The sequence below is a fragment of the Drosophila simulans genome, chromosome 3R (assembly GCF_016746395.2).
Source record: "Drosophila simulans strain w501 chromosome 3R, Prin_Dsim_3.1, whole genome shotgun sequence".
Lineage (NCBI taxonomy): Eukaryota > Metazoa > Arthropoda > Insecta > Diptera > Drosophilidae > Drosophila > Drosophila simulans.
The window spans coordinates 16,651,163-16,663,362 of record NC_052523.2 but is presented as its reverse complement, the minus strand read 5'-3'; the positions used below and the strand labels follow the sequence as shown (position 1 = coordinate 16,663,362).

At 42.3% G+C, this 12,200-nt stretch overlaps 1 protein-coding gene across 20 annotated transcripts in view; it reads left to right on the top strand.

Moving 5' to 3' along the window:
* LOC6728790 (RNA-binding protein Nova-1) overlaps positions 1-12,200 on the top strand; it is a 37,025-nt gene that overhangs the window by 10,091 nt on the left and 14,734 nt on the right. For 7 of the 20 annotated variants that reach the window (XM_039294628.2, XM_039294624.2, XM_039294614.2 and 4 more), the window contains 2 exons: positions 3,957-4,754; positions 11,118-11,459. The exons of 2 other annotated variants lie outside the window; for them this stretch is intronic. In XM_039294628.2, coding sequence (XP_039150562.1) covers positions 11,457-11,459 — 3 coding nt within the window. In that variant the 5' untranslated portion in view covers positions 3,957-4,754; positions 11,118-11,456. Of the gene's footprint in view, positions 1-447; positions 573-595; positions 617-3,956; positions 4,755-6,149; positions 6,323-8,597; positions 8,928-11,117; positions 11,460-12,200 lie in introns of those variants that run through there. 11 more of the 20 variants (XM_039294630.2, XM_039294629.2, XM_039294616.2 and 8 more) reach the window with 8 other exon arrangements.

Sequence of the window (12,200 nt, the reverse complement as noted above, 5' to 3'; positions counted from 1 at the left end):
TGCACTTAGGACCCGAAAATGGGCAAAACTTAAAGTTTTATCAGCGTCGAGGCGTCTGAGACACGGCCGAGTCAACAAAAACAAAACAATGAAGCGAATGGCGGTGGGAGTGGGAATTTGTGATAGAGAGAGAGTGAGAGAGAGGGAGACGGAGCAAAGTGCAGCACATAACGTAAACTATTTACTGATAAGAATATAACTACACACACGCACACACACACACATGTACGCGGGAGAGCACTGAAAACGGCTGAGCAAACACTTGCAAACCCAGCGACGAGCACTCGCACTCGACAGCTTGTAGATAAAGTATCTGCCAGATACTCTCTCTCTCCCACACACTCTCTCCTGCTCCCGCTCCCACTCCTGGTATCGCTCTCCCGCTCCCGCTCTCGCTGGCAAGTGTTTGAATCTCGTAGATACTTTGGCCTGCCTGCCTCGAAACCCATTTCGTTTTTAATTGTTTTCAGTTTTTGAATTTAGTTGTATTTAATTTTCACGTACTCGCGCACTGTCGTCGCAGAAGTGTGCGTTATTTTAGAAGTTTTAATTTGGATTCGTTCAAGTCTCAAGTGAGTGTCGTGCCGTTAAGTGCTGGGAATCATCGCCACTGACAGTTTGTTATTCGAGAGCCCCACAAAGTGGTTCCCCACCCAAGCCCCAATCTATCTCCTCCTCAAAAAAAAAAGTGTTTCGTGCTTTAATGTTACATATATGTATATGTACATATGTGCAACTGGCGCCCGAGCAGGGACCTTCTATGCAGATATGTGTACAATGTACATTAAAGAGCCGCTCGAGAACTGCTTATCGGGCAGCAGCACATGCAAACAACCCAGGCCTTTCAATTAGGCAACAAAACATAAATCTTGCGCCCTGACAATGGGATGCGGGTCGCGTGTCTCCCCTTTAAAAAGCAAAAAACCACCCAACTATAGTTCGAACTTACTTTCCAAACCTCTGATGTCATGCTTATTCCCTTTCATATTTTGTCTACTCACTTCTCATTCGCCTGCAAACAAGTAGCTCACGAAAAGTTATAATATCGTCATAATTCCAGGGGCGTTGTGTCTTCGAGTCACCATCGGCCCCCTTTAATTGATTCAGTTTGTAGTAAACCCCATCGCTTACGTCTCTGGTCCGTGCTCCTTATCGTCAAACCAAAAAGTAACGAAAATAAACCTTATCGCCGTCGTCTCCGCTCGAGTGATAACTGTGAGTCCGACAGGGAGATAAGTTGGCCTGGCCCTATACATATATACTACGAGTGACTGAGTAAATGGAATATTTTTTCATTTGCCCGGCGTTCTTTTTTGCCCCGCTTCACATAGGAACTTTGATGATAAACCGAGAAATCGGTTCTTGCAGGCTTCCTCTAGATGTCCACTGAACTCGATGGATACCGCAAAGGGTGAATGATTCGTACCGCACATATGCCACATGGCATATATTGAAAGCTGTTCCAATATGTTGTATGCCACACACTATATGCCACATACATACATGTATTCAACTTGTATTCAACTTGCGCCTAGAAGTTAGATAACACATTTCATGCACACAAGTATGTATATGCAACCTGTTCCAAGGCGCACCTCCCCCATTTCGTGCGCCCACTTTCGCCATTCGAACGACTTGAAATGAATATTGTGCCGTCGGCGGAATATCCTTGGGCTGATTGGAGAGTGAATTTCATGCTGCAGCTGTTTCCAATTCATCACCATTAACACATTTTCGGCTTGAGTGCATCAATGCCGCTTTCTTGTTGTTTGGCTTTCATTCTAATCATCGTCACGGCGAAAAAAATGAACGCTAGAAAAGTATTTGGCTGCAAGTTTCCCAAATCCCATTTGGCCCGCTGCATTTTTCAAGGACACACAAAAAGCGAAAAATGTCGAGCACTTTGCGTGGTTGCCTGCCATGTGGCATGTGGCATGGGGCATCTCTGGGGACTTTCGGTGGCGGCACACTTCTCGCAGGCTTGGCACTGAGCGACCTGCAGCTGAAATTTGGATTTGTGACTTTTGTTCAGAACTCGAATGGGAATTCTTCTACGAACGTCAGCGAAACACAATAAATAGCCGATCGAAAAGCATTAGTTGAATTAATTGAAAAACTCAAATGCCAAGCCGAGGCGCAAAAGCGACTGGTTCTCTCACAATAAACGAAAACCCGTTTTATAGCGCAGGCCATCGCATCTCCTGCTAAATCGATCTTAGTTTCTTGATTTTCGTATTTGTAGTCGCACTAATTTCTTAAGTAAATGCAAATTTGTGCGACCTACCTGTTTTGTTCTCTGTACTGCGCTGACGACAGGTGCTGTGATTACACTTCGACAAATAGTAGATACTCAAGTGATTATAGATTGTTTGATATTGGAAAAATTATAGATACAGGAGTGCGCATTAAAGATATTCGTATTTATATAATAATGCATTGAAATATAATAATACTTTCGCATTAAGTGATATAACCTAATGCTTCTGCACTTCAATTTTGGTTCCTGTGCAGCACATGCCATACAGTTGCAAACGCGTATCTATCAGTACGCATTCTGCCGTGTATCTATATATCTGGGCGCATGCTTAGCATTGAACGTCGGTGGCTTTTGCCATCTCTTCGATTTATTGCTCATTTTGCTTTGTGGTCGCTGCTAAGCGGGCACGAACAACAGCAAAATGAGTAAAAAAAAATACAACTTTTTCAATGGTCAAGGTCGTTTGCAGTCAAATCGAGTAGCCACCAACACACGACAAACGCACACTTGAGCCCCAGCACTACCAACAGAAATAAAATATAAAAATGTTTGTATAATTAAACGCCATTTTAAACAAATAAACGCGCGTCGTCAGTCGTTGCTGCAGATTTCGTTGTTGCTGTTTCTGTTGGCCGCGCTTCGGTTTTTGTGTCGTCGCATTTTTAATTAGCAATGAAATCATAATAAAATAAAACATCTCATGCATAATTGAGTTGCAAGTTGGGGCTTCATTGCCATGCCATTATGAAAAAAACAAAACTGGCTCAGGTATTCATAAGTAACTAAAACTGCTTCGTGGGTACGGACTTGTTTAGGATAGGTAGGAACTAATTTAAATTAACGATTCATAAGCGCAGTGGAGTTATTAAAAGCATCGCGGTACGAAGCGGCAGGATTTCTCAACCTATTAAATTGGCCAGCAAAATATCGAACTCAACGGATTTAGTAATCTGTATAACCAGTATTATAGTATCAAATAATATAGGTAGCTGTAAGATCCTAACTATAAGGTGTACATTTAGGTACAGAGTTTTCGCAGCCCTTCTAACCGCATTCCCACACACGGGATCCTTTCTTATAGGGGGCCTGCTTTCAAAACTATTTCTGTGGACTCCTCTAACTCATCCTGTCGTCTGCTCTCCATCATTCCACATGCTCAACGCTCACAAGCTTGCTTCAAACCGATCTATCTCTATGCCACATCTGCCTGCCCCGAATCGTTTTGATATGTGAATGCCTAACACGATCCACGCTTTTGAAAGATCCGCCCAGTCCAACCCGAATCCCGCCCCGCCCCTTTTTTCCACCAATCTCGCAAGATGCCTTGCTCGTTTTGTAAATAGCTTTTTTGAAGACGAAAGATCAAGACAAATCAAATCAAATCAATCCAATTTAAATGTTTGTGCCTATCTAAATGTTGCTCACCTATGTGTGTTTTACTACTCGAGAAATGCATTGCCACTCTGACAACTGTATCTATATCTACAAGTTTATTGCGAAGAACATACCTATATATTGCCTAAATGTTTACTGTATGTATATTTATTATTGCTGCATAATTCACTCATAGATATTTTTTTCTTTTTCTTTTTTCATATAAACGTTAAAAAAAAAAACAAAACTCGCACATTCCACCACAAAACCACCAAACAAAAACTAAAAAAAAATAAACCTAAATGAAATTAATACTGAAACATAGAAGGATCGTAAATAGAGTATCAGTATATGTGCACATGCATATATAGCGACGTTCACGAACTGTCTCTGTCACTGATAGCGATCGATAGCTGTACCTCCATGTGTGTGCATGAGTGGCAGCATCAGTAGCGCACCCAAGGACCAAGGACCTCATCCACATAGCCCATCAATCGCTCAGATGCCAGTGGCGGATTCCCCCCAATAAAGGCATCGAATCGAATTGCATCGCATCCATTGGACGAGGACGAGGACGAGGACTAGGACTAAAGGACAGTGACTGACGCATCCTGCGCTCGTTTGATCGTTCGTTCGCTCGCTCGCTCGCTCTATCGCTCTTTCGCTCGCACGCACCAAAAACAACCAAACAGAAATACGAGAAACAATACCAAGCAAGCCAAAAACCAAATAATACCAAGCTAAACAGACGCCTCATTACCAAACATCGAACGTTTCGCTGTCGTTTAACAAAAAAAAGAAATAAACCAGAAGCAAAGCAACCAAATTCAATTCAATCAAATCAAATCCAAGCCAATCCAATCCAAGATCCAATCAAGCCGAATCCACGAGACATAGATACTGAACAGTAAACAGTAAGATCAACAGTAACCGAAACCCAAAGCAAAAAGCTAAAGCAATCATCAGTCAAAGTCGATAACCAAAACCAGCAACATTCAGTTAAAAATGGCCGAAGACGCTACCATGGAGACATGTCCAAGTCCTGAAATCGGCGACTCACGCAAAAGGCCACTCGATTCCGATCCGGAAAATGAACAAACTAAACGCTCACATTTCAGTTCCGGTAAGTTGACCAAAATCCAATCCAAATCCAAATCAAAATTCCAAATCAAATTCAAATTCAAATCGAAATCAATATCGAAATCGAAACCCAATTCATTTCGCCAGCAGAAGGAAGAAATCGAAATATATATCTCAAATCGCTCTTGCATATCCCCATTATCGTGCTCTCTCTCTCTCAATTTCAATTTCAATCTCGATCTCAATCTCAGTTTCAATATCAATCTTAAGCTCCTCAACTCGACTCTCTGTCTATATCTATCTCTCGTTCGTTATCTATCTATCTATCTATCCACTGCCTTTTTTTATCTCCGAAGCGTATAAATAACTCATTCAATTTGTTTGCCCAACTTTTCTGCCGATCGTGCCGTTTCCCTTCTTTGTTATGTGGTCATGTTGTTGTTTTTGTTGTTGTTATCGCAATATATCCCCCCGATATGCGTACCTACATATATGTATGTGTATATACTTAGTATCTATGATTTTGTTGCTTTTTTCTTTTAGTCGTTTGTCGCTCGTGTTATTGTTGCTGTTGTCGTTTGTTGTTAAGTTTCAATTAATCAGCACGAGAAATTCATTTGCAGTTTGCCCCCAATACGTTCGATGTCAGTTTTGCAACCGAACAAACGAACCAACGAACGAACGAACAAACAGGCAGCAGACTTTGATTCGTAATTAAGCCAGATATGGCGTATACGCCCCGAGGGCCCCCTACACGTACACATCTTAAAATGACAACTGGCATCTGTTATATGGCATGCAGTGCTATCTAGTACCTAGTATAGCATCTGCCTGGCTGGCGGCTGTATCTTTGCGCAGGATTTGGCGCCGAGACATTGTGGGCCCAGTTTGACCCAATTTTGGGCCTGACCTCCGCCTGCAATCTCCTGCAGCTTCATCAATGGCCTGCAATTAGATACAAGTGCTGTCCGTGTACGTCCCTGAACGTCCAAACTGAATGACATTTGAAAAGCTCCTCCCTCCTCCGCTCATCCGGCAAACTGAACTGCAGTCGGGACAGCTGAGGGGTTCACAAAAATTCATATGGAGATTAGCATTTAAAAGAAGAAGCTCCCAATCCGTGAGCTCCATTGCCAAACCCATACTGCCACTCTGTCCGTCTGTCAGTCAGTCGGTCGGTCTGACCACGAGCTATTAACTAGTTGCTTTGCATGATTTGTTCGGCTCAAAACCAGCTGGCAAGCTCCAAGGTGAGCAGCCACTACGCAATCGAAGTACCTGTCGTCATAGCCACGAAAATAGCAAAAGGTGTAAGTGTTAGAGTCGCACTGTCGCCCCCGCTGGCTTTTGGTATTTAGCCAAAAGCGTAAACGTGTTTTCGAGTTTCCTAATTGTCAATTGAAAATTATGAAGGGAAGATTAGTCCTTAGTTTTCGTTCATCACAGAAGGCTGTCTAAAATACGTCAAGTGTTAAGACCCAAAAAAAAAAAAAACCAGAAAATAAAACAAAATTCAAGTGTTGTCTTAATGTTGCATCAAAAATTTTAAGTTTTATCTCGTGAATTGGAATGCGGAAGCTTTGTTCGAGTAAGTTCAAGTTCGTTAAATAGGTAAATATAACTTATTTCCATAAACTCCACTCCATTCACTATATTTTATGTTCGGGGACATCAATAGTTAATGGGTTAGTTCTGCGTAAGAATTTGTTTGCTTATAAACAATGCCATTTTATCAGCTGTTTGTCCATTCAAACGATGGCATTATAGATGAGCCCAGATAAATAGAATCGTTACATGTATGTGTACAGCTGGGCATTTGTAATTAATTAGCCATCATTGAGGCTGCCTGTTTGCTGGACAGAGAACAGGTCCATATCATATGGTTTTGGGTATTTACCCACGTCGCCGTTTTATTAGTTTTCTAGCAATTTATTTGCTTAGCTGCCTTGACAGTCATTTGTTTTTTTTGTGTGCTATCTATTTAATTTTTTCAGTTTTTCTTATTTATGACTGTCATGGCTGAAATTCTGTGTGGCTGGTGAGAGAGCAACGCAAAGTTTTTGAGATGCACAGAGAAAAATAAACTGCCTAAAGTTTTAAAGTTTAATCCAAAGAAGTTAGGAAATTCAAACGATTGTTTGTCAACAAAACTTTAAAGCAACGTTTGCACATTTTATCATATACTTGAATGTAGATAGACTTATTGTTTTCCGTGTAGCCCGGACTAGAAATGCGTCAGTTGGCGGGGCTGCTGCAAAGGAAATGCAGTAAAATCGAGGAAAATCGGGGCGGTGGGTCAGCGTGGAGGTTTGGGCGACTGGTGGCGTGGCTTATGTAATCAGTGCTGGCAGGGCAGCTGGAAAAGCGTGCGAATAGTTGGGGGTGTATACTGTAGCGAACTCTAGTTCGCCGTGAAAGAGAGAGGCGAGAGCTGCTCTCGGCAAACGTTGACAGCATGGCAAGCGGTTGACCTACTTTGATGACAATGCGGGTGCGTACGTGTATCTGTATCTGTATCTGTATCTGTGTGTGCCTGTGGTCGCTCCGCAGCCATCGCAGCTTGCCTGCCTGCCTTTGCTCGGTGCTTTTCGTCTAGGAAGGGTCCTGCGCAGTAGGACGACTCGGAACTCCTCGAACGCGGCGACCATTCAGCTGCACTGCAGCATTTGGCGCCATTGCAGCTGCAACAGCAGCCGAAGCAGCCAAAGCAGCCGCAGCAGCCGCAAACGCAGCAGCAACGTCCTTGAGTGGTGGGTCCTGTAGAACTGGGTGGGTTGCCTCGATGGCAGGCTGACTGGCTAGATGCAGCAGCTGAGAATGTGGTATGGCAGAATGGCAGTGTGGCATGGTTGAATCTCAAGTGCGTTTACTGCCTAGGGGCTGTGTGCTCTCTCGCACTCTCACTGTTTTGGCCACAATCTGAACTGGTATCTCTGTGTCGTGTTTTTGGGTTACCTTATTCTTAGGTGCATTCCATTGTTGCGGCTCGAGTGGCCAGGCATTTGGTGTGACTGCACTTGTAGAGCATCTCGAGTGGCCTGCTAATAACTCAAGGGGCCAGGCAGTTTGACATTCTTTTCGGGCCAGTGATTAGGACAAGCCCGGCTTGCTTCGATAATTGGGTCATCAGAAGTCCTTATATTACGCATACGCAGCGTGGGTCAGTCCCAGTGAACTCACTACCCTTTTCTCGTATTTCCCAAGTTTAATATTTGTAAACGTTAATGAGTTCTCTGTTAGTTGTTCCTATCTTGAATAATTGTAATTGTATAATCTAAAAGATTGAAGCTGACAATCCCTCTTCTGCCCATTAATTTTATATGCCTCTAAATATATTATATATATGCCTCTCGAATTTGGCTACTACTTCACCGTTTTAAATCGCATCTTATGTAATCTCAAGGGCTTTAAGCATAACTTCCCGTTGTCATTTATGGATCGCTTGGCAAATCGTTTGGTTTAGCTTCCCCGTTGAATTCTCATCGTTTTGGAGGGTGAAAACGTGACACGTTCACTCTTTTTGCCGCTGGCTTATCACGTTGGCTCATTCCGTATCACATGTTGCCACAGCAGTTTCTATTTTCGACACACACACGCCCCCCCTTTTGTGTCTCCGCCCCTGTTTGTGTATTTCTCTCTCTTTGGCGTTGATAATGAACCGAGTGACATGGAGTGAAGTGAGGCAATCATCGGCGGGCCAGCATTAGATCATATATACGGACCAACGACGACGACATCATCATCATCATGATCACCATCGCACACTCTGACTCATGAACCTCACTCGCTGCTCTCCGGATCTCTCCCTCTCTTTCTCTCTCTCGCTGCCCCGCTTGTCTGTAGATTCTCCAATTCTCCGGCTCTCTGGCAAACTCTATGCTTGAGTCGCGGCTCCGTCTTCGCATCGAACGGAATTCTTCAGTGCGGTTTGGTTGCTCGTTTCGTGCGCTCGCTCGATCGCTCGCTGTTGCTCGTTTTCCACACACGAATTCCCAGCTACCGCGCAGCCATTTTGCCAGTGATTTTATTGGTTTGGCTCTTTTGGCCAGCAGCATGTTGTTCGCCAGAACCACCTCGTCCACGTCGATCAGTCCGCCCGCGATGATGATGCAGCAGCACCAGCAGCAGACGCAACAGCAGCAGCAGCAGCAGGATCCTCAGCAGCTGGGACAGCAATTCCATCAGCAGCCAGCTTTTCAGCTACAGCAAAGCTTCTGTACGTTTCTCGGTTAAGTGTAACTCATTGTGTTGTTTTGTTGACCTTGGTAATTAGCGTGTGCATTGGTAATTATAGGGTTTATCTCATTCGGTATTTGCCAGGAGCTTTGCTAACTGTATGTGCCATCACCTGAGCCCTCCTCACACACACACACGTACACCGCGGCGTATGCGTAATATTTCGATATTAATGTTAGCCAACGTAACGCGGCAATTAACGTCTTGTCAACTTGGTTTATCTAGCGTTTCAAGGTCGCCTCCTGGTTTGTTGTTCTCTCGACTGAAGTCTTAGGCTCGACATACACACTTTTCCATTGAAATTAGCATTTGAAAATCGCTGAAAAGCCCAAGTCAAAGCCAAAGTAAAACCAAAGCGAACCCCGAACCAAACCCACACAGAGCAATGTATTCAGTTCAATGCCAGTCATAATGATTATTCAAAAAAGCACTAAACAAACGACAAGTTGAGTTGAAGTTTGACCTCAGCTCAAGCTGGGATCGGATTGAATCGGATCGGCCTTTATTATCAGTTGATTCTCAAAATCAATTTCGAGTTACATAGTTGTTCGTAATTAACTCAAGAGTCACGCGGCCTCCCTGTTTTTTATTTTTTTTGAGCTCTCAAGTACTCGTCGTACTTAGGGCTCTAACAAAAGTATAAAATAAGAAATACAAAATTGCCGTCTTGAAAATGCGGGAAGCAAAACGGCGGCAAAACGTAACCTTGAAAAGCGATTTGAATGTGGGCAAACATGTCTCACTCTATCTCTGCGATTGTGAATGCCTGTGTGTATGTGTGTATGTGTGTGTGTCTGTGTGTGTGTGTGAGTGTGTGTGTGTTCGTTTGAAAGAGCCAGCCAAAAATAAGTCAAGACACTCGTGGCCATGCCCAAAAACTGCTCATGTTGCTCATGAAAAAAGACCACAGATAAATAGAAATAAAAACACACATATTATTCCCCCCCAAAGCAGCTCCAAAAAAGAGGAGACGGATTTGGGGATTTTACTTTTATTTTTCTTGGCAAGAGAGTCTTCTTACTCTTCCTTTGTTGCTCAACCGTCGTGATTTTTGGCATTTTGGCGAAAATGTCCGAGAAATGTGTTATTTATGCGTGGCACCAGTTCGCATTTCCACGGCGCATCCAGTTCCAACCAGTAGCTTTTTTTGACTTCGAATCCATTGTGTAATCTCGGAGTTTTCGGCTCTGGCCAACCAGTTGTTAATTTGACTGCCATTTGGCAAGACTCACGTTTCTGGGCAGGTGTTTTGCTGGCATTTCATCTTCTACTGGCCGGCAGACTTCTCAATGGCGAGAGCTATAAATCAATTTTAAGAGCCGAAAGGGTTTCGGTTTGTGTGAAAGATGATCTCACAAAGGTATTCAGAAACGCCCACTTTGCATGTGTTTTTCAGATATTCGTTTGTTTCCGAAGTTTGTTTTTTTTTTCTCTCTCGAGTGAGATGACATATATATGTACCTACTCAAACTTGAATTTAGTTATTAATTTGTGCCTTCGGATGATTAGTGAAAATTACTGCGCAACAATTAAACAAAAATATAGTTGCGCCTCATTTAATGTTCGGTTTATTAGAATGGAACCAAGGTCTTTTCGTTCGAATCAAATTGGAGTAGATTTTGGTTATTGGAGAAGATGGTTATTGTGTGTTCCAGGCAGAGATACCATCCCATCATCATTTTCAGCTTCTGCCCAATCATCAGCCATCAGCAGACCTTATCAACTGGCTTCCGCTGTTCCATCAATTAAAATGCTTTCAATTCGCTCAATTTCATATATGACCATGATATTTGTTACAGCTTTTAATACATCCGACCACTGTGTTGCATATTACCGTTTTTATTATCGTTTTTCCGTTTGTTTCTTCTTTTTTGTTCTTTTTTTTTTTTTAAACCATTATCGTTCATGCATATAAATGTGCTTGTAATTATCGAAAGCCAACCATAGCGCAAATATAATTATAGATACTACACAAAATGTAAAAATAAATTGATGTGCATGCCACACAGCAGAACGATAAAGTTAAAAAACGAAATGAACGCCAACCCACAAAGTATATAAAAAAGAACATTTTCAATAATCACGAACAGTTGTTTTTGTTGTTGTCCCCCACTTAAAGCGTGCGATTAGCAATAATAGAAAAAGTCGCGTATAACTTTTAACAATCCAGCAGCAGAAGCAGCAGCATTCCCACAAAACCAATGAAAACTCTCAACCGAACTCAACTCAAATGTGATAATAATTCCAAGCAAGCAAAGCAGTTAAAATATGTTGTGATAAAGCTACGCAAGTAATGACTAAAATATAAAACATATAGAAAAGCCGAAAGTTATTAAACAAATCAAAAACGACTGAGATCAAATCGAGAAAAACAAATGCAACACATCAGCAGAAGATCATCACAAAAGATCGCCGTCCTGTCATCAAGTATTATAGAATCGAGAGCACCTGCAACATCTCTGTACTCTGAACTGTGAACTCTGACCTCTGAGCTCAACTCTACAGCTGAATGGTAAAGCTTTGGCATTGTTTTCTTAATGTCTCCCATAGCATTTCTGGATGTTGTGTAACAATCGTCATTAACAAACGCCATCGTACATGGACATACTCGTACTATCTCTCTATATCGCCATAGCACCAATTGTCATCCAACTACTCATGTCTGTAAGCGAATATGTATTATCAAGTATTATTGTTCCGATGCGAGGGATATAAGTTCCATCCCAGACAGATGCAATCATCCAATCGACAACAAATTAATCGATATCTTTGCTGAAGCTTGCTGCTGCCGCTTTCTCTGTCTCTGTTTGTTTCTCACTCCGCCTTCTACCTATACAAACTATATATATATATATACCAGTCGCATCGTAATCGTTGTTGTTGTTATCGTACCAAATATCTAACAAGAAACCATCAAGAAACCAAAAAAATGAACAGGCACCAGAACAGAAGAACACTAAAATCGCCATCAAAGAACACCAATATCTAATCAATATCGAGCTATCGTCAGCTATCGAATCAAATCGAACTAAATCAAGTCATCCGGAAGTCGAGCGACCTACTAAACCACTGCGAAGTCACCACTCTATCAACCCGATCTATATATCTCTATATGTTAACTTTACAACCACCGCATCATCATGAAGAGCATTATCCCAAACAAATCGTAGAAAAAAGAAAAGAATAGCAGCAAATGCACAGTCCAAAGCCTTACAAACTCGATTGCCATTAAACTCGATGTGTATCTATATAA